At 41.5% G+C, this 26,923-nt stretch overlaps 1 protein-coding gene across 2 annotated transcripts in view; it reads left to right on the forward strand.

Annotated features, from left to right (window-relative positions):
* The first annotated feature begins 8,318 nt into the window (after nucleotides 1-8,318).
* The window catches only part of SLC9A6 (solute carrier family 9 member A6), a 53,207-nt gene continuing 34,602 nt past the window's right edge, over nucleotides 8,319-26,923 (forward strand). For both annotated transcript variants that reach the window (XM_082609181.1, XM_082609182.1), the window contains exons 1-6: nucleotides 8,319-8,649; nucleotides 17,440-17,639; nucleotides 19,275-19,352; nucleotides 19,645-19,721; nucleotides 20,025-20,137; nucleotides 22,381-22,486. In XM_082609181.1, coding sequence (XP_082465307.1) covers nucleotides 8,322-8,649; nucleotides 17,440-17,639; nucleotides 19,275-19,352; nucleotides 19,645-19,721; nucleotides 20,025-20,137; nucleotides 22,381-22,486 — 902 coding nt within the window. In that variant the 5' untranslated portion in view covers nucleotides 8,319-8,321. The remainder of the gene's footprint in view (nucleotides 8,650-17,439; nucleotides 17,640-19,274; nucleotides 19,353-19,644; nucleotides 19,722-20,024; nucleotides 20,138-22,380; nucleotides 22,487-26,923) is intronic.

Genomic DNA, 26,923 nt, shown 5'->3' on the forward strand with positions numbered 1-26,923 from the left:
TTACCTAATTTGCTGTATTTATTTTTATGTATCTGGTAGGTTGGTTACATTTCCTGACCTTGCATAAGTGGCCATTTGTAGGAGATATCCTATGCGTCCCAGCAGCACACTCCCCTCTGGTCACCAGAGCTATATGCTCTAGGGGTGCCCCCTATGTGAGATGTGTGGGTCCATCTATTGTGGTGGGTAGTCTGCTAGGCACGGCTGGCCCCCAGTCTGATTGGTTTCTAGGTCCTGACTTGTGCAGGGGCTGCAGGCTACTGGTGGGTGTGGTCAGGTCACAGGGTTGCTAGCTTGAGAGCCCCAGTGGGTCCCAGGGCTAGTGCTGGCCCACTGGTGGGCTGAACCAGGTTCTGGGGTGGGTGGTTGGAGAGCCGAGGTTCCCAGATCTGCTGTTGGCCTGCTGGTGGGCTGAACCAGGTTCTGGGGTGGGTGGTTGGAGAGCCGAGGTTCCCAGATCTGCTGTTGGCCTGCTGGTGGGTGGGGCTGGTTCCTGGCAAGGTTGGCTGTGGTTTCCGAGGTGTCCCAAAGCTGGCACTGGCCCACTGATGAGTTGGGCCAAAACCCAGGCTAGCTGAGCAGTCCAAGGTGTCTCACAGCTTGTGTTGGCCTGTTGCTGGGAAGGGCTAGGGCCCAGAGGATCCCAGGGCTAGTGCCAGCTTGCTGGTTGGGCAGAGCCAATTCCTTGGATATCTGGCTGCAGGGCCTTGGAAGTCCCAAAGCTGGTGTCAGCCCACGCATGGGTGGGGCCAGATCCCAGGCCACTGGCTAAGGGGCCCAAAGTGTCCCAGAGCTGGTGTTGGCCTGCTGGTGTACAGGGCCAGGTCCTGAGGACTGTGTCAGCCCACTGGTGGGCAGGGCCAGGGCCCTGGGGATCCCAGGATTGGTGCCCACCCACTGGTGGGTGATGGTGATCCCAGGGCTACTTCCAGTCCACTGGTGGGTGGAGCCAGGTCCCAGGGTCTCTGGCTGCAGGGCCCTGAGTGTGCCAGGGATGGTGCCAGTGTACTGGTGTGCAAGGCCAGCTCCTGAGCCCTCTGGTGAACAGGGCTGGGTCCCAGGGCAGCTGTGGGCTCAGGGGTTCTTAAGGCAGCAGGCCTGCTGGTGAGTGGGTCTATATCTCCTCTCAGCCAGTTGCTTGGCCTGAGGTGTCCCAGTACTGGTGCCAACAAGCTGGTGAGCAGGGGCAGGGCCAGGTCCCTGCACTAATAAGCTAGAGGGAGAATTCCAAAATGGCACTTGATAGCACCAGTGTCCACGTGGTAGAACGAGCTCCCAAAAATGGCTGTCGCCAGTGTCTATGTCCCCATGGTGAGCTGCAGTTGCCTCCCGCCTCTCTGGGAAACTCTCCAAAATCAGCAGGCGGGTCTGACCCAGGCACTTTTCACATTACTGCTTCTGCCTTGGGTGCCAGAGTGTGTGAGATTTTGTGTGTGCTGTTTAAGAGTGGAGTCTCCGTTTCGCATAGCCCTCTGGCTCTCCCAAAAGTAAGCCTGCTGGCCTTCAAAGCCAAACATTCTGAGAGCTTCTCTTCCTGGTGCAGGACCCCCGGGCTGGGGAGCCTGATGTGGGGCTCAGACCCATTGCTCCTTGGGGACAACCTCTGCAATTGTAATTATCCTTCTGTTTGTGGGTTGCCCACCCAGGAGTACAGGTCTTGAGTATACTGTGTCTCTGTTCCTCCTACCTGTCTCATGGGGGTTCCTTCTTTATATCTTTAGTTGTAGAAAATCTTTTCTGCTAGTCTTCTGGTCTTTCTCATCAATAGTTGCTCCACAAATAACTGTAATTTTGGTGTGCCCATGGGAGGAGGTGAGCTCAGGGTCTTCCTACTCTGCCATCTTGGCCACTCCCCCTAGAATCAGATTGGGTTGAAATCCTGGCTTCTCCTTTACTACCTTTGGCAGATTGGACAAGTTACTTAACTTCACTGTGCCTCAGTTTCCTCATCTGTAAAGTGGGAATAATAATAGTACTTACCTGATAAGACTGTTGTCAGAATCGAGTGAGATGATGCCTACAAGTTGTTTGCAATAATCTCACACACAGGGAGCACTCAATAAATGTTAGCCATTGTTATTATTGTTGTTGATGCTCCTGTTGATCCTTCTAGCTATTTTTCCAGACTGAATAGGTTCTTTATCCCTTTAGTCTTTCCTAAAACATCAGTTGTTCCACCCCTTTGATTATTTTAATTGCTATTCTCTGGACTGTTTCCAGATCCACTAATATTTCTCATGGGGTTTCATTAGTACATCTGCACAAAGTATCCTAGGTTACTTGTCTGAGGTTAATACGAGTATTCATTTCAAATAGCCTTGACACTGAAAATGACACCAAAAATCTTATTTGCTTTTTTTAGCACATTGGGCTGGTATGTTCAGGAAATAAACTGAAAACTCCAGCATAATTATGTTGAGTTCTAACTGATATGTGTTACCTTCTATTCTTCCTTCTACTCTTTGAATATAGGCTTTCCCTATACTACTGTCCTAGTACTGGCTCTCTTTCTACTCCCTCTTCTTTGGAGAACACATGACTCCCACGCTTCAGTATTGTGCACATAGCTCCAACTTCTATCACTGGTCCTGACTTCACTCCTGAACTCCAGACCCCAGCTTCTAACCACCCATTTCGATACCTCCATTTGGATATCACACCAGTCCCTTAAATCCAACCTGTCCAGAGCTGAGCTCTACCTTCTGACTCCCATTTTAATGCTATTAGTAGTCTTATGCTTTCCAGTTGTCCAGGTTCAAAACCTTGGAGTCATCTTTCAATCCTTCTTCCTCAAGCACTCCCCATCCACCCACCAAATCAGCTGCTAAAACAGGTTATCCTACCACCCTCCACGTTGGCTTTCTCACCCAGCCTCCCGTTTCCATCCCTACTGCATCCCAAAAATTAAGGCCTCACTGCTTTTCAGCAAGACTACCTTTCCAACCTCTTAACTGGCCTCCCCCATCGCCCATCACTCTGCATTTCATTTATCCCCCTTTCTGTTGCCAAATTAATACTGGAGAGGTTTTGAGCAGGGAAATGAATGAGTTAAAATTTTTTGTGGCATTAAGACCTTCCACAATACGGCCTCAACTTAGCTTTTTCAGCCTTTCCCCAACATATGAATTAATTAATTCAATGTTTATCACACACCTCCAAATAACCAAGGACTGAAGCAAACGCTGGCCTAAACTTCTGTACACTTTTCAATTATTAAGTCCTTCCTGAGCACTTACTATGTACCCAGTACTGTAAAGTCCTCTTTCTTTTATCCTTGAACTGAATCTAGGTACCTAGGGGAATATAATGTCATCTACAAACATGGAGATTTCCTTGGTACTCAGTGAAATTGAAGAGACACTCACTGATGCTCAGATATGTTGTATTGAGTCCCTGTTTTGGTTAGGCCTTTGGCTAGAGGCTGTCAGTAAAGAAATAAGTAACACCTGGTTCCTGCCCTCAAGATACTCAAGACCTGTGGCATCAGAAACATTTCAATCAAACATAATATTTCAGGAGGGCTAAGAGAGAGACTTGCCTGGGGAGGGGGCGGGGCTCTGGAAGCCCATAAAAGGAGCCCCTAACTCAGCCTGAGGGCATCCTGGAAAGCTTGGTGACCTTTAAACTGAGTTTTGTCACATGAGAAGCTAGTTAGGTGAGGAATGTGTTGAAGGACTCTTCAAGCAGAGGGAGAACATGGCAAGGTACATAGACACATGAGAGCACATGAAGCTTTCAGGAAACGACAAGGAGTTCAGAAAGGCTGAAGCACAATATATTTGGGGGAGAAAGACAGGATATATGGTGAAGAAACAGTCTGGAGTCCGGATGTGTGGAGCTCCATGTGCCAAGCTAAGGAGCCAGAACTGAAGGCCATGGGGTCAGTGGAGGGTTGGAGCAGGGCTGTGATATATGTAATCAGATTTGTGCTTCAGAAAGATCCCTCTGGTAAAAGTGTAGAGTAATGATTGGCAGAGGCCCAGGCAAAGGTCAGCAAACCTTTCCTGTAAAGGACCAGGCAGGAAATACTGGAGGCTTTGCAGGCTATACAGTCTCTCTCTTTCTTTCCCCCCCACCTCATATTTTCTTTTTTTTTTAACATCTTTATTGGAGTATAATTGCTTTACAATGGTGTGTTAGTTTTTGCTTTATAGTGAATCAGCTATACATATACATATACATATATCCCCATATCTCCTCTCTCTTGCGTCTCCCTCCCACCCTACCTCTCCCACCCCTCTAGGTGGTCACAAAGCACCGAGCTGATCTCCCTGTGCTATGTGGCTGCTTCCCACTAGCTATCTATTTTACATTTGGTAGTGTAGATATGTCCATGCCACTCACTCACTTCATCCCAGCTTACCCTTCCCCCGCCCCGTGTCCTCAAGTCCATTCTCTACGTCTGCATCTTTATTCCTGTCGTGACCCTGGGTTCTTCAGAACCATTTTTTTTTAGATTCCATATATATGTGTTAGCATACGGTATTTGTTTTTCTCTTTCTGACTTACTTCACTCTGTATGACAGACTCTAGGTCCACCCACCTCACTACAAATAACTCAATTTCCTGTCTTTTTATGGCTGAGTAATATTCCACTGTATATATATGTACCACATCTTCTTTATCCATTCATCTGTCGATGGACACTTAGGTTGCTTCCATGTCCAGTATTGTAAATAGAGCTGCAATGAACATTGTGGTCCATGAGTCTTTTTGAATCATGGTTTTCTCAGGGTATATGCCCAGTAGTGGGATTGCTGGGTCGAATGGTAGCTCTATTTTTAGTTTTTTAAGGAACCTCCATACTGTTCTCCATAGTGGCTGTATCAACTTACATTCCCACCAACAGTGCAAGAGGGTTCCCCTTTCTCCACACCCTCTCCAGCATTTATTGTTTGCAGATTTTTTGATGATGGCCATTCTGACTGGTGTGAGGTGATATCTCGTTGTAGTTTTGATTTGCCTTTCTCTAATGATTAGTGATGTTGAGCATCCTTTCATGTGTTTGTTGGCAGTCTGTATATCTTCTTTGGAGAAATGTCTATTTAGGTCTTCTGCCCATTTTTGGATTGGGTTGTTTGTTTTTTGATATTGAGCTGCATGAGCTGCTTGTAAATTTTGGAGATTAATATACAGTCTCTTTTGCAACCACTCACTCTGCCTTGTAGTCCCAAAGCTACCACAGACAATCAGTGAACAAATGGGCATAGCTGTGTCCAGTCAACTTTTACTGGTGGACACTGCGATATGAATTGCCCGGCATTTTCACGTGTCAGAAAACAGTCTTCTTTCGATTTTACTTTTCAACCACTAAAAAATGTCAAAAGCATGCCATACCAAAACAGGCGGCGGTATAGACGACTCTTTTGAGAAGCTCGGTCTGAACGGGAGGAGAGAAATGGGAGGAGAGAAATGGTGCGGTAGAAGAGGGGTGTGTGGACTGGAGGGGCGCGGGCGGGGTGCTGTTTCTTAAAAGAGACCTGAAGGCGGTTTTAGAGAACAGGAAGGGGGTGGAGAAGGAGCCGCTGAAGATGGTGAAGGGAGATGACAGTTGGAGTAGGTCCTAGAAGAGGCAGGAAGGAGGTGGCGGGATGCGGAGCGTAGACTGGGGCTTACGTTTCATAAGGGAGGAGGGAACTAGCACTGAGGCTGGAGGGGAGGAGGAACGCGTGGGCACTGATGGTATATTGAAGGGAGACCGCAGGCTGAGGACGGTGAGGACGATGAGGACTGTTTTCCTGAGGATCTTGATTTTCCCAGTAAAAAAGGAGGCAAGTCTCGAATTCCGTGTGACTTACCTGTTGGAGCATCGAAGGCGGGGCTGAGGTGGGTAGGCGCGGGGCGGTGCGGGGGGGAGGTGAGAGGAAGCTGTGAAGCAGATACCCAAGTGCTTGGTGAAAGTGCGAGAGAGACCAGGAAGTCGTTAGAACACCGGGAAAGGGGAGGGTGTTAGCGCTTCGAGGCAGGGTGGAGCAGTAAGGAGCCTGGAACAACAATCAATGGGGAGTGAGCGGAGTGCCCGCTCCTCCTTCAGGCCACCTGATACAGGGCGTGAGCGTGAGCATGAGCATGAGTGTGTGTGGGGGGGGGGGCAGTGGAGTGGTGAGGAACTAAGCAGCCTCCACTTGAAACAGCGGCAGAGCTTGTGATGTCCTGAGCAAGATTCAGGTACCGGGAAAAGGAGGAGATGGAGAGGGCATCAGTGCAGCAACTGAGAGGGCTGGGCAGTTTGTTCCTAGTGGAGGGTACTCCAGAAAGCACATGACAAGGCTTGGCAGGGGGCAGCAGTAGTGAGAGGAGAAACTGGAGGGCGAGAGGCACACAGGGCACTGTTGGGTTGAGAAAGAAGTACATTCTGAGGGGAGCCAAGGGCTCATGGAGTTGGCCTGCCTGATAAAATTATCAGCCTCTCAAGATTCCTCCTGGAACTCTGTTCTAACGAGGTTGCTGGGGAAAGGGTGAGAGTGGGGATACTAAATCGCTGGGGCCAGTAAACAGAGGTAGAGTCTGGAGCTTGGAGACGTTTGTTAACTCCTGCCAGGCAAGCAATCTGTGACTTTCATTTTGTTTTGGTTTTTTCTTGAGCTCCAAACACTAGGAGAATGAAAAATGGTTTTGTGCCGGGGCAAAACAGTCTTGGGTTGGGTGGTTAGGCCTGAAGAAGCGGGGATACTCCTTCGCTAGGTCTTCTGGGGTGACAGAGATAGGTCTGGGGAGGGGGGGCAGTGGGGAGACTGGGAAGGATCCTCACTTGGATTTCTTGTCTCTACACAGCCCAGCCCTGTTCACACAAGGCCGTGAGGTTAGGCTGGAGGCAGGGTATAGGGGACCGGCAGCCATGAGGTTGGGAAGGGACAGGCAGACCCAGGACTAAGAGGAGAGACTGGGCTCAGTCACTGGCACAGCTCCTGACCCAACAGGGATAGAACTCGGACTTAAGCACCATTCCAGCACTTTTTTTTTTTTTTTAGCTCACCATCCTCACAGAACTTAATGAGCTGGTTAATGGGAGTGAATCCACACTGGGACAGCTGGGAGTTGCCTGGTTGTCGTTTGCCTTAGCAAAGAGGTTATATGGCCCTAACGTGGCCAAAACTTTTGAGAATCATGACTTCTAGGCAGAATGATAGGAATTGGATTGATAGCTAGTGTCATCAATGGTATGAAAGAATTGAGAAAGACTATATGTCGGTAGGGGTAAAATGAGCTCATTTAAGAACATTTTTAGTTTTGGAGATTGGTAGGAGCCTCAGCAGGATATGCTCAACATCCAACAGGTAGAGGCCTGAAGGGAGGGTGGCAGGTCAGGACTTGGGATCTGGAGTTCATTCCTGCAGAGGTAGAAATGAAACATTCTAGAGAAAGTCTAGAGGGAACAAAAAGCCCACAAAGACTAATGAGTGATCTGAGGAGAATGGAGAAAATAGAAACCCGCTGTTCTCAAAGAGGTGAGAACTGTGAGAATTCTGGTGTGCAAGGTTGAGAGGCTGAGAACAGGGAAAATACCCTTTGAGGAAGAGAGATGAGATATGGTGTCAAAGGTGGCTTCTGAGCTGGGGAAATCTGCTTTAAGATAGAAGGGAAAAGGAGCAAGAGGGGGAGGAGAAACTGATCACAGCAGAAAAGATTTCTTCCTGGGGAGGGAGGGGAGTGTTTGGAGCACGGGTAAATCTGAGCACAAACCGATTGAATCTTTGTGAGATTGAGGAGTTTATCTGCAAGAGATGACTCACACCAGGTAATTTACGTGTAAAGAAAACCGAGCACACAGACACACACATAATCCTTGCCTTTGAGTCAATTATTTGTGAACTACTACAGTGCTGTTGTTTTTTTTCCCTACGAGGACAGACCAAGCAGATTCCGATTTAAATTACAGATGGAGATTTAGGCCCTTCCCAAGAGGACAACTTCTTATCCTGTTAAGAGACACTGGGGGACAATATTGAGATGGGTTATGAAAGATCGATTCCCCTGAGAGCTCTAAGAATAGGATCGAACTAGACACAGCGCAATCTGCCACGCTTTGATTACGCTGAGCCCAGGTTTCTTTTCCAGAAGGCAGTGGGCTAGATTCGACGGTCTTTCATTGCCTGGCAGCGGAGCCTGAGCCGGGAGCTGGTGCAGTGGGGGAGAGAAGGCCAAAGGCTTGGGGCCCTGCGAGCTGGGAGTGTCGCGTCCCCTTTAAGGGCGGCGGCGGCGGCGGCGGCGCGCGCTCCGGCGGTTTCCCTGGGGCCCCGCCCCTTTCCCGTGAGGCCTCGGGGAGTGGTCCGACAGCGGGCGACTGCGGGTGAGGAGCGGGCTGGGGGGCGGGGGGAGTCATGGCTCGGCGCGGCTGGCTGCGGGCGCCCCTCCGCCGCGGCGTCGGCGGCGGTGGCCCCCGGGCCCGCCGGCTCACGCGGCCGCTCTGGTTGCTCCTCGCAGTGGGAGTCTTTGGCTGGGCCGGGGCTTCGGACGGCGCTGGCGGAGAAGCGAGAGCCATGGACGAGGAGATCGTGTCAGAGAAGCAAGCTGAGGAGAGCCACCGGCAGGACAGCGCCAATCTGCTCATCTTCATCCTGCTGCTCACGCTCACCATTCTCACGATCTGGCTCTTCAAACACCGCCGGGCCCGCTTCCTGCACGAAACCGGCCTGGCTATGATTTATGGCAAGTGCCTCAAGACCGTGTGCGCCCCTGGCGCTCTCCCCCTTCTCTGGTCCCCGGCTGCCTCGCCTCCTCTCCTGGCCCTGCACGGCCTACGTTCGGCTCCCCTTCCAGTTCCTTCCATTTTCCGTCTCGTTTTTCTCCCCCACCTCCGTTTCTCTCCCTCGCCCCCCCTTTTTTCTGCTACGCCCCTCGTTTCTCTGCCTTACCCCGTTTCCTCCTCAGCCTCGCCCCCCGTTTTCTCCTCAGCCTCGCCCCCCGTTTTCTCCGCCTCGCGCCCCCCCCTTTCCTCTGCCGGTCCACACCTTTTTTTCCTCCGACCCCACCCCCTTTTTCTTCCGCACCCGCCACCCCCTCCGCCTCTGCCTACCGAGCTCGGGACCCGGGACTGAGGATGGGAAGGGAGTGGGTGCGGTGTCTCAGATTGGGCTGAGGACTGGGGGAGGGGAAGCCAGCATAGCTATCCATTTCTCTGGGTGTCAGTTCGTTTAAGGTCCCTTGAAGCTGCAGTAGTATCTCTGCTGCTCAGCATCTGGCGTTCTTTTGGAGCCAGAGTCCACCTGTCCCCATCACCCAGATCTTGCTACGCCCTGTCCTTTGGAGGTTGAGAATGAAAAGCTGACTCCCGTGTACCCCAAGTAAAAACCTGAACAGGAAAGAAGCCGAAGAAGGCTTAGGGCATTTTTGATGACGTCCTGATGTATTGTACTATGCCTGTAATATCTGATATGGATACGTATGGTTGCCTCTTCTAATTCAGGCCGTGCCGCGGTGAGGACAAGAGGTAAAGATCTTCCAGCAGCATGTTGTACTGTAGGATGATCAGGACAGTTCAGCCAAACAGTAATTAGGAGCACCACGCATATGCAGTATTATGGGTGACTTCCTGGTAGCATAAGATTATTGACAGATCGTTGAGTAAATGGCTTCAGTTCTTGTGTCTTAGTGTGCTTTCTTTGCGAGGTTTCTTATTTATCTTTATTTTTTGGTCGTGAGGAGAGAAGGGCAAATCAAACCATGGACTCAGAGGCATTTTGGCCTCATGAGAGGAAAAGATGCGTATTGCTGACTGTCTTAATCTAAGATGACCACGGAGGCATATATGGCTGGAGAGATGAGGGCAGACAAACAATCCTTTCTGTGCAGTACATGAGTGAAGATTATCTTCATTTGGAACAGGCTTAAACTGATGAGCTTGTTGAGCTTTGTGTCTCAGACTTGCAGATAGGTGGGAGAAGCCTTGGCACAAAAGGACCTTTCTCCACACACGCCCCCCCCCGCCCCTTTCCAGTAAATACAGACTTCTGGAATGTGCAGCTCAAGGGTAGCATAGCAAGGAAAGGTAGTTGTGTCCATCAGGAAAATGCAGGAACTCGGGCTTATTTTTTCATTTGTAAGGTAATAAAATTCTAAGCCTGTGTGCAAAATATCTTTGCTCCCTAGGATTCTTAGTTTTTAGACATATTGGGTGGTTTGCATATTTCATGGGTTTTTTTTTGCATTCTATTTGCAGCGCTCCTTAAGCTAAATTAGCCAGATAAGCTATATATCTCTATATAATTTCTCTGTATACCTGTGTGTGATTTATTTACTATCCTCAACAAACCTTTGCTACTCAGCCTACTATGTTATGCACAGAAAATACAAAGAAGTATATGATCCCCACCTTCAAGGAACTTATCCTTCTTGGGTAGACAGGTCATATAAAGAAAATAAAGGCATCTTAAATTCCATTAAATGCCAAGTGAGTATTACGGTGTTAAGAGAAGGAACTGATCACAGAAACCTCTTTCCTGTAGAGAGATATAGTGTGATGAAGTGGTTAAAGATGTAAGGCTTTAGACCAGAGGTCTGCAGATTTTTTCTGTAAAGGACCAGAGAGTAAATATTGTCGGCTTTGTGGATCACATCAATCTCTGTGTTGTGAAAATGTGTTGCGTTTTCTTCTTTGTTTTGTTTTTTTCCTTTCTGTAAACGTTTAAAAATTTAAAAGCCATTCTTAGCTCTTGGACCATACAAAAACAGACCATCACTGTGATTTCCAACCCCTGCTTTAGAGTCAGACCTGGGTTCCTGTCTTACTATGCCAATAACTCTGTGTGATCTTAGGCAAGTCCCTTACCTTCTTACGCTGTCGTCTATAAATTAGGAACAATGATAGTAGCATTATTGTGAGGAAGAAATGTTTTTAGCTTCGTACCTGACCCCTAAGTAAATGCTCATTAAATGAGAGCTGCAATACTATTATTATTATTGCTGTTATAACTGCATTTTCTCAGGTTAGGCTCAGAATAGTTCTTTTAATTATTCAGTCTTGTAAGTTAAGAGGCAGGTATAGTATTTTTTTATAAAAATCAAATAGGGACTTAGAATTTCCCTGAAAATATTTGCTCCTTGGTAGTTGATAATCATTAACCTCCTCTAACTCTTGGGCTAAAGGAGAAAAGTGGGATTACTGATTGCTTTCCCTGATGTTTCTAAGTTAATGAAAAGTGATGGAGTACCTTAGTGTTGGTATTTTGTGAAGGAAAAGCAAGGGTATCTCTTGTGGAATATAAAGTGAAAGAGTGTTATCTGTGAGTCAAATTGGGTTGATTTGCCACGACTTGGCATTCTTTAGCTTGTCCCATTTTCTCAATATGGGTGATGGGGGCTGTGGATGAACAGCCTCCTGACCAACTCCCAAGTCCAGTTTGAGAAAAGATGGGGCTGGGTCAGAGTATTTTCAGTGCCATGGAAATGGACATTTTCTAATCCTAATTACCATCTGCCATTTACCTATTTTTATGACTCTTGTACCATTATAGCTGTTACGTTAATATATTATTTGAAGACCTTTATTTTTCAGCTTGACTTCCAGATGAAAGGGCTTCTTACTCTGGGAATGTCCAGACCTCCAAGTTTCAGCCCACTGATGATTTAGCTATCTAAATCCCAGAAAAATACTACTTAAAATAAGCTTCTCCTTTATTTTTTTGAGAAGCCAGGGTAAAAAGAGAGAGAGAGATTAAGTTGCCAATGTGGTCAGTTTCTAGATTGTAATATAGCCTAATTGCCCCAGTTACAATGTTGAAGCACCCAAGTGTTCTGTTCATTGGGCAAGCTTGCTTAAGAAGCTTAAAAGTGAGTCACCGTTAGTAAGTCTGAAAAGTGATCACTCACTGCAGTATGCTTACAGATGGTATAAAAAGCAGAAGACAGGGAAGCAATATTTATTATGCCTTAAACTACAGCATCCAGAGTCCTAGGTTTAACTAATGCAATTTATCAATAAATATATATTAAGTGTCTTTGATGTATGCGATATGATAAGAAATATAGATATGAGTCATCATCCCTGTCCACAAAGCACTTACAATCTAGTGACTGAATAGGTAGTGTTTATTGAGCATTATAATGTGTTAGACACTGCTTAGATGCTCAACAAATATCATCTCATTTAAACCTCATAACGACCCTGTGAGATGGATACTATTATCTTTCCCATTTTACAGATGAGGAAATTGGGGCACAGGGAGGTTAAATGACCTGCCTGAAGTCACATAACTTGTAAGTATTAAGGCAGGATTCAAACACAGTCAATCGGCCTCAGGAGCCCCATTCTCTTAGCCCCTTGAACCATATTGCCTCATGTTGAAGAGGTAAAACTTATGTATAAAGACAAAACAGGTTAGTATTATCATCACTACCTATGAGGAAACTGAGGTTCAGTGAGAAGTTATGTACCCTGGGATCACAGACTAGAACTTGATGGAACCAGAATTCATACTTCTATCTGCCTTCCAAACTTGTGCTTTTTCTCCTACACTCTACTGTACTAAATTTAATAAGGTTGGATATGAAGGGAGTTAACACTTAAAGTTACAGGGGTTTTGGAGGTGAGTTGTGAGGGAAGCTTATGAGAGAATGGAGACATGACCACCAGAGAGCAAGTTAGTAGTGATGAGAGAGCAAGGAGGTGATTAGAAAATTATAGAGACTTTGGAAATAGAAAACCCAGATTTCAGTTCTGGTTTTGCCACTTAATGCCAAATAATGTTGGGCAAGTCATTTATCCCCATTTTATAGATGAGAAAATAATGACTGAGAGATTTGTAGTAGTTCAATTAGCTTTTCAGACAGAATCTAACAGCATTCTTCAAGAAGTAGATAAGTGTTACATATGTACATACACACAATATACACACACACATAAATACACACACACACACACATACATACACTTTTTAATCTGTAGAAATCTTATCAATTTTGGCCACACTCAACACCCCAGTGATGTTCCTTCCATATTTTTGACTATTAGAGGCTTCTAGTGTGATAATCTGGAAGAATGTGCTGAAATCCATTAGAAAACCAATTTCCACTGTGAGACTCATACAGTGTTGCGGCCTTGGGTGATACTGAGTTCTGTATCCCTGGGAGGGTCTCTAGCACAAGAGGTTCAGGAATGTGTAGGAGGAATGGGACTTCTCTGTTTTGTGAAAGATATCTCTTTGTGGTTGTACTCTTTGTTGCCTGTTAGTGGTAATTTTAAATTTCATGATATCAGTAGTTTTTGTGCCTCTGTCTATGTAGGAGGCTAGAATTTTCTGCCTTATCCCCTTAACAAAGCACTCCTTTTGTGTACTTTCTGTTTAGTGAGAATTGCTTTAACTCCGTGATTAGGATTTGACCTTTCACAGAACCCAAGTTAACTTGATCTGTCAACTATATTCAAAGAAATTCCAATTTTTCAGCTGTCTGATGCTGTAATAAAAGGATCTTGATTTTTTCCAACCTAAGTAATTATTCTCCTTGCTGGTGTTCTAACTGCCAAGGTGTGTGTTTCAGATTTGTCCAAGTGCTGAGCCCTCCTCAGGGCACCCAGTGACATTTCAGCATTGGGTCAGGGCACGGTAGAACCAGTGGGTACTCTTCCTTACACAGTCAAGCTTGGGGATATGGAAAGAATTTATGCTGATATTTTTACTGTTTGTAGTAGCTTAACTGTGATCTTTACACATAAATGTAATGGGACAACTTAGTACTACTGAACATCTTAATTAGAAGGTCTTGTGAGATAGTAGAGAAAAGAGCTGTTCCTGTATCATATGGGCAGGATGACTATAGAGTGATAGCCTTTTCTCTCCCAGGTTATGTTTATCAAACACGGTTGATATCCAGCCATCACTTTTTAATTTTGTTTTTTTTTTTTTGGAGGTGAGATATTTTCAAAGTGTATCTTTCATTTATTATTTTTAAATTTTAAATAAATTTATACCCCCTTCACCCATTTCTACCACCTCCCATCCCCGTCCCCATGTCTCTGGCAACCGCCAATCTGTTCTCTGTATCTATTGAGCTTTGTTGTTGATTTTTTTTTTAGATTCCACATATAAGAGAGAGAATATGGTATTTGTGTTTCTTTGCCTAACTAATTTCACTTAGCATAATGCCCTTGAGCTCCATCCATGTTGTTTCAAATGGCAAGATTCCATTCTTTTTCATGGCTAAATAATATTCCATGGTGTATATGTACCACATCTTATCCATTCATCCATCAGTGGACACTTAGGTTGTTTCCATATCCTGGCTATCGTAAATAATGCTGCAATGAACATAAGGGTGCATATATCTTTTTGAGTTAATGTTTTCATTTTCCTTGGGTAAATACCCAAAAATGGAATTGCTGGATCATATAGTAGCTCTTTTTTTAATTTGTTGTGGAACCTCCATACTGTTTTCCATACTGGCTGCACCAGTTTACATTCCCACCAACAGCACATAGGGTTCTATTTTTTCCACATCCTTGCCAACACTTGCCGTTTTTTGTCTTTTTTATAATTGCCATTCTAACAGGTGTGAAGTGATATCTCATTGTGCTTTTGATTTGCATTACCCTGATGATTAGTGATATTGAGCATCTTTTTATGTACCATTGGCCATCTGTGTGTCTTTTTTGGAAAAATGTCTATTTAGATCCTCTGCCCATTTTTTAATCAGATTGTTGTTTTGCTTTTGAGTTGTATGAGTTCTTTATATATTTTGGATATTAGCCCCTTATCAGGATGTGATTTGCAAATATTTTATCTTTCATTTATTTTAAACCTGAACCTTTGTTAAAACGTTTTTTAGAGTTGATGTCATTGTACTGTATACCAGTTACTCGTTGCTCCTCACTTAAAAAAAATACACGTGACTGTAAGTTGACGAGAAGGATCTTTCATCTCTGCTTCCTCCTCCCTTCTCAGCCAACTACTGCTCTCACACTCCCCGTTTCTGCTTTATCACTTCCCACTCTGGTCTGGCTTCTGCTCCCACCTCTTCACTCAAACTGCTCTTAGCAAGGTCACCTATGACCTCCTTGTTGCCAAACTCAATGGACACTTAATGCCTGTCTTCCTCGACTTTGCTGCAGCATTTGCTAGTTTTCACCACTTCCTCCTCTGTTCTTCCTACTCCTGTGGCTTTTCTTTCTTAGACTCCTTCATCATCTCCTCCTCCTCTACCAACCCCTTAATTTTGGCATAAAACTCCGAGCATGTATCCATAGTCCTCTTCCCGCTTTGTTTGCTCCCTGAGTAATCCCATCTGTGCTTCACTTCAACCATCTTATGACTGCTAAGTGTGTATCTCCAGTCCAGATCCACCCGCTTCCTTGAGGTCCGGATCCCACATACTCAGCTGTGCATGTGTCACAGGTACATCAAACTCAACATGTCCGAAACTGAGCTGCGCATTTCCCCCTGTAAATCTGTTCCCTGTCCCACTGACTGGCCCTCCTGCCCCCCTGATTGCCTAGGCCAGCTTACCCACCTAGTTGCCAAGTCAGTTTAGGTTCCTCTTAGTTTTTCATCTCCCTTGCTCCCAGTCCAGTCAGTCACCACATCCTTCTACAAGATAATACTTTCTAAAAAAATCCCCCTCTCTCCCTATCTCTGCTCTCTTAGATTAGGCCCTGCACTCTTAGTGCGTGGATCACCTCAGTGGCCTTCTATCTGGCCTTTCTGAACCTCTGTAGTCTAGACCAGTCTTGGTAAAATAAAAATCTGATGTCAAGCCCTTTGACATCTGTGGTTCTGTGGCTTCCTTTTGCTTTCAGGACAAAGTCTACACTCCCTTCCCCAACATGCGAGGTTCAGCCCTTGCCAGTCTTTCACACCTCAACTCTTGCCACTTTATATCCCAGCCATAGTGAACTATTTATGATTCCCTAAACGGGCTGTGTTTTCTCACTCTTCCTTGACTGGGTATGTACTACTATTCCTCCTACCTGGAAAACCATTTTCTCTTACTTTGTTACTTGCTTAGGTGACACCTCTGGAAGGACTTTACTAATGTCCCACTCCCTCAGGCTTGCTTAGGTACATCTTTTCTGTTTTTATAATACCTTGTATATATGTGTATGTGTGTGTGTGTGTGTGTGTGTGTGTGTTTATACACACACACACACACATACACATATATCGTGTTATAATTGTTTATTCAGTCTGTTTTCACCAACTGGACTGAGAGCTCCCTGAAGGCGGGACCTTGTTTTCATCTGTGAACCCCGGGGGCCTACTTAGCATAGTAGTCCATTCACATATATTAAAAGAAAGGCTGACTGGTTAGGGTGAAAGAGAAAGGAGAAAGGAGACAGGAAGGTAAAATGCCACTAATAGTGGAGTTAAGGAAAGTTCCAGACGTTTGAGTTCAATTTGCAATTGAGGTATATCTATACACTGGAACATTATTTGACCATAAAGAGGAATGAAGCACTGATACATGCTGCAATATGGATAAACCCTGAAAACATTACGCTAAGTAAAAGAAGCCAGACATAAAAGGTCACATATTGTAGGATTCTACTTATATGAAATGTCCAGAATAGGCAAATCTATATAGAGAAAAAGTAGATTTGTGGTTGCCAGGGGATGGGAGTCGGGGTAGGGGAAATGGAGAGTGACTGCTAATAGGTCTAGGGTTTCTTTGTGGAGCAATGAAAATGTTTTGGAATTGGATAGTAATGATCAATATCCAACTTTGCAAATATACTAAAAGCCACTGAATTGTACAGTTTAAAAGGTTAAACTTTGTGGTATAGAATTATATCTCAATAAAATCATTATTAAACATTTTGATCAGTATAGGTTTATAGTACCTAGATCATTGTGCATATTTGAATGTCAATATGATGATCTAAGTAAAATTCCAGCAATACATTGACATCATAATGTCAAAGTCAGGACTTCTGTTCCATGTTTTGATTTTGAAACATATTTTAAAATTAAAATCTGACCTTTTAGTATTAGAAGAACTCAATCAATCTAGAAAAATTATTGACTTTCCAATTTGTAAAATTTGTGTTATTTGGCCAGCCATGTGATTTAGGAATAACTTGAGATATGCATGTGTTTAAGTCTTGTGAATTGATGGATGGAGGTGGTAAACACATTTCTAACATGATTACACAGTTAGGTTGGGACACCTTGGAGCATATTCTGTGTACAGATGACTTGAAGGTATTTCCTCATTTTGTTACCTTCCGAATCACTTATTTATATCTTGATCTAGGGATGCAATGATACACGTTGTTACCCTAGGGAATGTTTTCCCTTCCTGTCCCACTGGCTTATATGAATATCGAACTCTTAGATTTGTGAATTTAGTAATACTTTAAAATGTAACTTCATTTGGTCTAAAAATGAGTTTAGAATCACAAGGGACTATCATAAGAGATTTTCTGTTATCAATTCAAAGGTATGTGTGGGGTACAAAAGAAGTAGTCTCTGTCTGAAAGAAGAGATTATATTATTCTTTTATTATTTCCAGGTCTTTTGGTGGGCCTTGTGCTTCGATATGGCATCCATGTTCCAAGTGATGTGAATAATGTGACCCTGAGCTGTGAAGTGCAGTCAAGCCCAACTACCTTATTGGTAAATGTTAGTGGAAAATTTTATGAGTATACGCTGAAAGGAGAGATCAGTTCACATGAGCTCAATAACGTTCAAGATAATGAAATGCTTAGAAAGGTAAGTTGTTCATTAAAGGGAATCTTTGGATTTTCTTTTAAGGTATATAATAGCAGCAAAGTGATTCAGGAGAAAAGTAATGCATTTTTAATGATATTTAGAATAATCAGTCTTTTCAAATGGAGTAAAACCTCAATTAACGAATGTAATGCAAGGCTAAGGAAATTGACATGTCTATAGTTTGCTTTTCTGATTGAGGCTAAGTACTACAACCCTTTTGGTTTCACTCTGTAATGTTTACAGTTGTAATAAATGGTGACCAGTATTGAGTGAAGCAGAATTTATAAGTGTTTCTTTCAATTTGCTTATGGCCCTTAGAGTTTTATAGTACTTTAGCACATTGAGTTTATTTGATAATACCTAAAATATTCCATTAATATTTTTTTGAATTCTTTCTTGCCTTGATTGTGTTCTGTGCTGAGCACAAGTTAATCTTTCTTTGACTCATAATCTGGCACAACTTCAGGGGCCTCAGCCTGAGTATCAGGTACTGTACCACGGTGTGCGTGAAGCTTGATGTAGGTTGGGTTGCAGTCTTACTGGCTTCCAGACATTCCTGCAGCTGCTTTCTCCTGTCCTCCCCATAGTTGCCATCCTGAAGCTTCTCGGGGCCTCTTTGCTCATGTCTTTGTTTTCGCCCACCCTTGGCCATTTGCCTGCACTTCTGCCTTCTACATTGGCAGGACGTGGCTTTTATAGCTACTTGGTTGTATTCCTGACCATCTTTAATGCTTTTAAAAATTTCATATGAACTTACAGTTTACTTTGCAGCAAGAGTGTTTTTTTTTTCCACCTGTGGAAAATTCCAGTTCCTTAAAAGTTCTAGGAAATGAAATTTTAGCATGAGTATGTGTAGCTGCTCTGTGTTCATGTCAAATACTACAGCCTTATGAACAGAAGGGGGCATCTGTAGTATTATAGGGAATAGGTATTAAAAGGAATGGGCTGGGGCTTCCCTGGTGGCGCAGTGGTTGAGAGTCCACCTGCTGCCGATGCAGAGGACGCGGGTTCGTGCCCTGGTCTGGGAAGATACCACATGCCGCAGAGCGGTGGCTGGGCCCGTGAGCCATGGCCACTGAGCCTGCATGTCTGGAGCCTGTGCTCCGCAACGGGAGAAGCCACAACAGTGAGAGGCCCGCGTACCGCAAAAAAAAAAAAAAAAAAAAAAAAAAAGGAATGGGCTGTCAGGACTAGAAATCTGACTTGCACAGAAACTTTTTACCACAATATTATGTTATATACCTTTAGAGATGTTACCTATGCAAGAAGTCTGTTTCCTCTTGCCAACAACAATGTTGTACCCCCAAATTTTATGTTACCAGTTTTGGGTCTCTTATTTAAAGCAGACATGTTCATACTTTCTCTTATTTAAAAAATTTTTGCTATCATAATATTTGAAGATACTTTGCACAGATAGGACTTAACTGATTGTTCCAACGCTATCATCTCCTTGTCATTTGGTTGAGAAGTGGAATAACAGCTATCCTATATGAAATATTTTTCACTTACCACAGTGGTAATATTCTTGCCTTTTGCCAGTTTAACATTTAATCTTTTTTTTCTTTTTGCTCATTTGATAATGTAATAAGAAATCTTCTGAGGGAATTCATCTAAAAGAACTCTTTATTTTAACAGGTTACTTTTGATCCAGAAGTATTTTTCAACATATTACTTCCTCCTATCATATTTTATGCGGGATATAGTCTGAAAAGAGTAAGTGCTTTTGTATTTCATATGCTTTGAACAGTCTTAAACTCCGTGGGCTTTATCATCTTTGACACCTTCAGAAACAGGCAGTTCCTTCCAGGTTCCCCTCCCTCCTCCCTCCTCTCCTATCCTTTTGACATGCTGAAGTTTATGCCCATACAAAAATTCTTTCTTTTACTTATTTCCTTGAATGAATAATGCATTTATTATGAGCATAGCACACTAGAATAGAAAACCTTTTCTTTTTTAAATAATTGGTGAGTATTCTAACACAGTGTAACTTTTTTTTTTCTGTCAGAGACATTTCTTTCGAAACCTTGGGTCTATCTTAGCGTATGCTTTTCTTGGAACCGCAATTTCTTGTTTCGTAATTGGGTAAGTACTTGAAGGTTAAAACACTTTTAGCCTTCAAATTATCATTTTAAAATAATACATATTTGACTTCTGCAGTATTGTATTCTCGAATGAGTCCAAGAACTTTTGCAGTAAAATGTATTCACACAGATAAGTTGTTTGAATTTTCCTTAAGGCTAAGGCATTACCATATTTAAATCACATGCAGTAAATTTGGGATTAGTCACAAAGTACTACAGTAGACCCATCTTTCTGTTCTTACTGTATTGTAACTTCTTTAACAGTTGATTTTTTTTCTAAAGTAGACATATGTTTATTGAACAGATCAATAATGTATGGCTGTGTAACGCTGATGAAAGTAACTGGACAACTTGCGGGAGATTTTTACTTTACAGATTGCCTGCTGTTTGGTGCCATCGTATCAGCAACTGATCCAGGTATGTTTTACATGAGTGTGGAGCTTAAGTACTTAAGTTGTACAGTGGTTTTCCATCAACACACATGTACGTATTTCTTTGAGGTGTAGAATTCAGGATTAGGTACTCCCCATCTTACTATACTTTCCAACTGTGGAGGAAAAAAACAAAATTAATGGCTCCTTTTGGCTTAAGCACACATTTTTTTTCTTTTTACTGTATTTCCTATTACTAGTCCACAATTTGATGATGTTTAAATGAGGGCCGTAAGGTATTTTCTTCAGAATTTCAGGTTGGTCTCTATCCCTAGTGACTGGGTATAGAAGATGAACTATATTAGTTAAGATGGGTAATAATTATACATTTCCTTTCAAGCTTCTAGAAAACAGATCCCTAAAAATCTGTTTACATTCAGCTATCTGCATTTAAGAGTAAGAAACAAAGTTTTAAAATGATTGTTAGAAGACTGTTGTGCTAGAACAAGTGTGATTTGGGGTCATTGGTGGGCAGTAATATACATTAAAGAATTGTTTTTATAAAATTGGCTTTCAGATTATAAAATAGTTTTGATATTAGCATAACTAGAGAATGAATTTAATTGTATTGAGTTAGATGAGTTAGACTGTAGTTTTTCTCATATAGTATTGGTGAGCTTCACAGCTACATTCAGATTAAGAACTTAGAGAATATATGGGCTGAAGAGCAGAGACTGCATTTTTTGAACTAAGGATGCAAGTTTTCTTTTACTGATGCTAGATTTTAGATCCTTGGTAGAGGTTTGTTCTCTTTTACCCTTTGACCTTGTAAGTTAATAATCTTCTTTAATTATCATCCAGCATAGTCAAAGGTTATCTCTGAATTCCTATGTTAACTCTGATAACACAGGGTGTTATAGAAAATAGGAAAATATGCTCTGTACTCTACAGGAGATGATTTTAGAAGCTCAGAGGACATTTTAGAGAGGTATTTGTATAGTTTGGCATTTTTAGAACTGAAAAGCAAATCGCTTCCTTAAAGATAGGGCTGCCACCTTACTGTTTGTAGCTGTTCCCATTATCAGTATGAAGGTGGGATGGTTTTTGCAGGAAGCCAGTGGTCTCTGTTTTCCGTGTTCTCTTACTAGAAGCAAGGTCCTCGACTTTTCAAAATCTATGAGAAACCTGAGTCAGTTCGACTGGCTACATTAATTAAAAACTGGTTTTGTTTTGGTAGGAGTATTGCCTGGATGGCTCAAGCAAAATTGTTCTGCTTATATACAGCTGGATAGTTATATTTCTTCTGAATTATATAGGTATTTGCCCATATAATAATTCTATTATTTTGCAATTGTTCACTTGATAGAAGGATGAGCCATAGGTTCTCTTTTTAAAATTCTACAGCATTGCTCCTGCCCTCCTTTTCTCCTTCTCTTGGTTAGCTTTGATATCAGGATATTCCAGATGAAATGCTTTGCAGTAGAAACTATATCTTTTAAAATACAGGCTTCCTGTTTTTTGGTTGGCATTTGAAGAGGCTCTCCCAACTCTGGTTATAATAATCTTTCATGTCTGCTTGGGTTTATTTAGCAAGCGAGCTGTACGTGACTCAGCAATTAAAGTTATAATGCAACTTCAGTCTCTTCTGATTTTCTAAGAATTCTCATGTAATTGTTTCCTAAGAGAAGGTTTTTTTTTTCTTCTCAAGCTGTAATAGCCTGATGATTGGATTCTTATTAAGTTAAATATAGCAGCTGTAATTCTGGTCATAAATTTTATCCCAACCGAAAACCAAACTTGTGTTTTCATTTCCTACTGTCTTTGCTAAACTGGTGTGCTTGAAATTTGCAAGTCAAATAGAAGGGAGTTGTAAGGCTCCGAGGAAAAAATGAAGTTTGCAGCAGGAAATGCTTTTCATAATAGTTTTCTTCATCAAAGCTTAATGATCACCTGGTCTGTAAGAAATTCTGCATGTATTTTTTATGGAAAAGAAATGTACAAGACAAGATTATTAGCATTTGCATGAAGAATGTAGGCCAACTCAGTCCTCCAAGGTTATTTTTAGCTGTTTGTAAGAGAGAGAAGGGAGATATTATACTTACACAGTTATGGAAAAGAAAATTATTGACATAAAATTACTAAATCTTTGATATGGTAAGAGAATGTTTATTAGGATTGAATTCTGAGATGAAGAAATGAATTTATAAATAGCTATTACGATCATCTATGGAGGGAAAAATGTTATATTTGTAATGTCTTAATATTCCTCTGACTCTTTCTACTTGCTAGTGACTGTTCTTGCCATATTCCACGAGCTTCAAGTTGACGTTGAACTCTATGCACTTCTTTTTGGTGAAAGTGTCCTCAATGATGCTGTTGCCATAGTGCTATCTTCGTAAGTGTTTGTTTTCTTATTATATTCTGTATATTGAATGTTAGGGTTCTAAGAACCAAAAGTCACTTATTGAGTGAAGTGCATTATGAATGGAAACATTTGAAAAACTGAAGCATTTTTTTCCTCTTGAAGAAATATATACTTATAGATAACATGGAAAATGCACGGAAGAAAAGGAAGGGAAAAAATGATATGTACTCCTGACATCTAAAGACAATTACTGTAAACATTCTAGGACATTTTTAAAAATTCTTTTTTTTTCTATGCATAGTATTTTTACATAGTTGTGATTGTAGTGTATGTATAATTTTGTATTCTGTTTTAACATTATAACATGGACATTTTAGTTTTTCATCAAATTAAATTTTTGGCGTAGATATATATTCACATGGTTCAAAAATCACAACGATATAGAAAGGTATACATTGAAAAGTCACATTCTTACTCCTGTCCTCATCCACCTGTCCCTGTAGCCCCTTATATAGGTAACCATTTTATTAGTTTCTTGTGTATCCTAGTATTTCTTTATTCAAATGTAAGCACACATATGAATAAATATTCTTATTTGCCTCTTATTTCTTATTTTAAAAGTAGCCTGCTGTATATGTTCTATACCTACCTGACTTTCTGTCACATAACTATATTCTGGAGATCTTTCTGTATCAAAACAAGGAATTTTCTCATTCTTTGTTTGCAGGAGCATATTATTCTATGAACTGTACTATAGTTTATTTAATCAGTCTCCTATTGGTGGGATCATAAAGGGTTTTCAATTCTTTGCTATCCCAAATAATGCTGCAGTGATTAACCTTGAACTTAACCTGTTTTATACATGCACTGGTATATTGGTAGGATAAATTCCCAGAAGTGAGATGAGTGGCTTAAAGGGTAAATACATTTGTAATTTTGTTACATTGCTAAATTGCCTGTCAAACGTATTATGCTATTTTGCATTTTAACCACCAAATTGTAGGAGTGCCTGTTTCCTCACAGCTTCACCAACAGAGTATTTGTCAGGCTTTGGTATCTTTGCCAATTTGATGATTGAGAAATACCTCATAGTTTAATTCATATTTCTCTTATTTAACATAATCATTTCAGAAACTTTTTAATTTTTATAAGTGTTAAATAATATACTTTTTAAAGACAATGAAAATGAGCAATATTTTAATCTAATTGTAGAAATTACTATACATGCTACCAGAAGGTGTTTGCAGGTGAAAGAATGGGTCTGAACCTCTGAGGAACTCAGTCCTGCCAACTCACTCCTACTAAGCAAATATCTAACCCTATAGACAGTTGCCTTTACTCCACACCAGAACTTTCTACAAGAGAGAAGTAAAACCCCTTCACCTTTCCTCCTTACTTTTATTTCTCTCCTTAATTTCCACTTCATTAACTATAAAAGAGTAATCAGTCACTGACTCTGGTTTGCACAGCTTGATTGCCCCCATTGTCTAACTTCAAAGTGGAAAATTATCCTTTCTGAGATGTAACACTAATCCCTTAAATGTTGTTTATGAAGATGTGCGAAAGATCAAATCTTCTTTTGTGAATGTAATGTATATAAATTCTACCCCCTCCACCATATTTATTGCCAGATTTTTTTGCAGCTGTCTACAACTAATGTAAATTTAATTTAAGAAATAAAGCTCAAAGCCTAGAACTAATATTGATACTAAATGTATGTATCTTCAAGGATGATAGGTGCAAAGTAAAAGTTTTCTATTGTTTGAAGGGAGGAAGAAATGGATAGTGTGGTTATAACTTACGTGTTATAAAAAAAATGAAGCTACAAAGATTGTTGAAGTTTTCAGCACATAAGAACATGTAAGATCATCAGTGCTACCAGACGAAGAGAATAGGGTACAGGCAGTTACTTTTAGCATCAATTCGCCATCCTAGATAATTATTCTGCTACTTAATCATCTTTACTAATATGTATTCCTTCCTCATTGCCCTAATGAATAAGAGTCAGAAAAATCTCTTTCCTGGTCCTATCTTAAGCTGATGTGCCCTGTGCCTTAGTTTTTCCATTAATAGAGTAACTTATTTCCTGCAACTTTAAGAACAGTTGAATAGTGTTAAAAGAAGAAAACTCACTGGAAAATTTTGAGCTTGGAGATGTACGTATCAGTGTTGGTGAAGAATAAATGTGTTAGAAAGAGAATGCCCTTTCCGTTACACTTCTCACAAAGGGGAAAGGGCTTCTTGTCCTTCTGTTGCAACCTTTCTCAAACAGGGTCGTGTGAGAGAATTTAAGCCTTGTAGAGAACGATTCAAGTGATTCTTTCCTCGATTTTCCTAAGGATGGTACATAGCTAGTACTATTCTAGATTCACAGGCAGTGAGTTAACTCATTCCATAGTCTGGTGGAACTGTGGTGGAGAAGGACTGTATTTAAAGAGTATCATACCCGGGGAATTGTTAGCTGTGTGAGTATCTTAATAGAAGTGAGCAAATGAGTTCCTGCCCAAAAGATGAAGGGAAACCAGTGATGTTGCTGGCTATGGGAGGTCACTAGCTGTAGTGCTTGGCGTTATGTTTTTCATCATCTTTCATTTGCCTCTAAAAGTACGTTAGATAGAAAGTCTACCTTGTGTTGACTTCCGTTTGATGATTTTCTAATGTGTATATTCTATAGAAACAGCCTTTTACAAAGAGGGGGGCCCCTTTCTGAAGGACTTCTGCTTGGCAATTAACAGGTTAAGACATCTGTTCTTGAAATTTATGTTGGAAGTTGTTTTTGTTTGCTTTTTGACCTGTTAGGTTAGCAGTGACTTTTTTTTTCGTTAACGTTAATGCTTTTAATCGGGTGAGGGTGGAGTGAAACTGCTGCAAACACCTTCTGGTAGCATGTATAGTAATTTCTACAATTAGATTAAAATATTGCTCATATATTGCTGTATGAGGTAGAGCTGTGTGTACTGATATAGTGTCATACATATCTAGTTAGAGATGAAGTCTAAGTTGCATAGTATACCTCTGAATGGATATACCATGATTACCCTTGAGACCTAAATTCATACTACTTTAAAATATGTTTTTAGGGTCATTTACATTTTATAAAATATAAGTGTGAGTAAACAAACATGGCTGACAAACTGTTTAACTTTACTGATTATCAGAGATATACATATTAAATTAGTGGCCATTTTTACCTATTCAGTTAACAAGAAAAAAAATTGTTAGTGAAAATAGTTACTGCTGGTAATGGTCTAGTACAGTCGTTCTTAACCGGGGACAGTTTTGCAGCCCCCGCCCCCCAACCAGGGGATATTTGGCCATGTCTGGGGACATTTTGGTTATCATGAACGGGAGGAGGTTGCTACTGGCATCTAGTGGGTAGAAGCCAGGGGTGCTGCTAAATATCCTTCAATACACAGGACAGCACCCACCACCCAACAAATGATTATTTGGCCCCAAATATCAATAATGCCAGGATTGAGAAAACCTGGAGTTGTAAAACTATATCACTTGTACATTGTTGTTGACATTGAAATTGGTATTACCTACTCTTTTATATTTTATCTTTTATCATTATGATAATAAAATTAATATTCAAAGTAGTTGATTTAGAAAGTAGAAAATTCCTGAAATTTCAGCTCTCAGAAATAACCACTATTAAGGTTTTCATCCAGATTGTTTCCATTAGGATATTAGCATACATATAAATATATTAACTTTTAAACAAAAAGAGGCATAGCACTATACATACTTTTCTGTAACTTGCTTTTTTCACATAGACATTGTACTGTATTAATACCTCCATTATCCCATTGTATGAATGCACTACAAATTTACCTCTCCAACCCCCTGTTGATTAATATTTGGTGTTTTCTAATATCGTACTATTGTGAATAGCACTGCAGTGAACATATTTATGTGTAAATCTGTGTGAATCCTTGCGAGTATTTCTGTAGGATATTTTTTAGAAGTAGAATTTCTAGGCCAATGGATATGATCACTAAAACATTGAGAGATGTAGTCATATTTCCCTCCTGAAATGTAATACAGATCTATTTGAAAGCCATTGTTCAACATGTAAAAGAAGCCATAAGTATAGTAATACCCTATTTCTAGGAATGTAGCACAGGAAAATCGTCCAAAATTTGTAGAAAGCACAAATAAGTTCTTTCACACTGTTATATATAGTAGCAAAAATAATAGAAGCAAAACTTTTAAATGTCCGACAGAGAGGAAATGGTTAAATAAATTATGCTATGTCCATTTGGATCATTTTTGAAGTCTTAAAAAACCACGGTTAGACTGTAATAATTCTTATGTCATTGTCAGTTGAAGAAGCAGAATTCAAAACCATATGTTCACTATGATTACAACTAAACATGAAATAGCATGCATGTAACAAAAAGAGGGGAAAGAAATACAGAAGGAAAATAATAGATCTGTCAGGGTAGTGGAATGATGGGGTGATTT

The sequence above is a fragment of the Mesoplodon mirus genome, assembly GCF_964341445.2.
Source record: "Mesoplodon mirus genome assembly, chromosome: X".
Lineage (NCBI taxonomy): Eukaryota > Metazoa > Chordata > Mammalia > Artiodactyla > Ziphiidae > Mesoplodon > Mesoplodon mirus.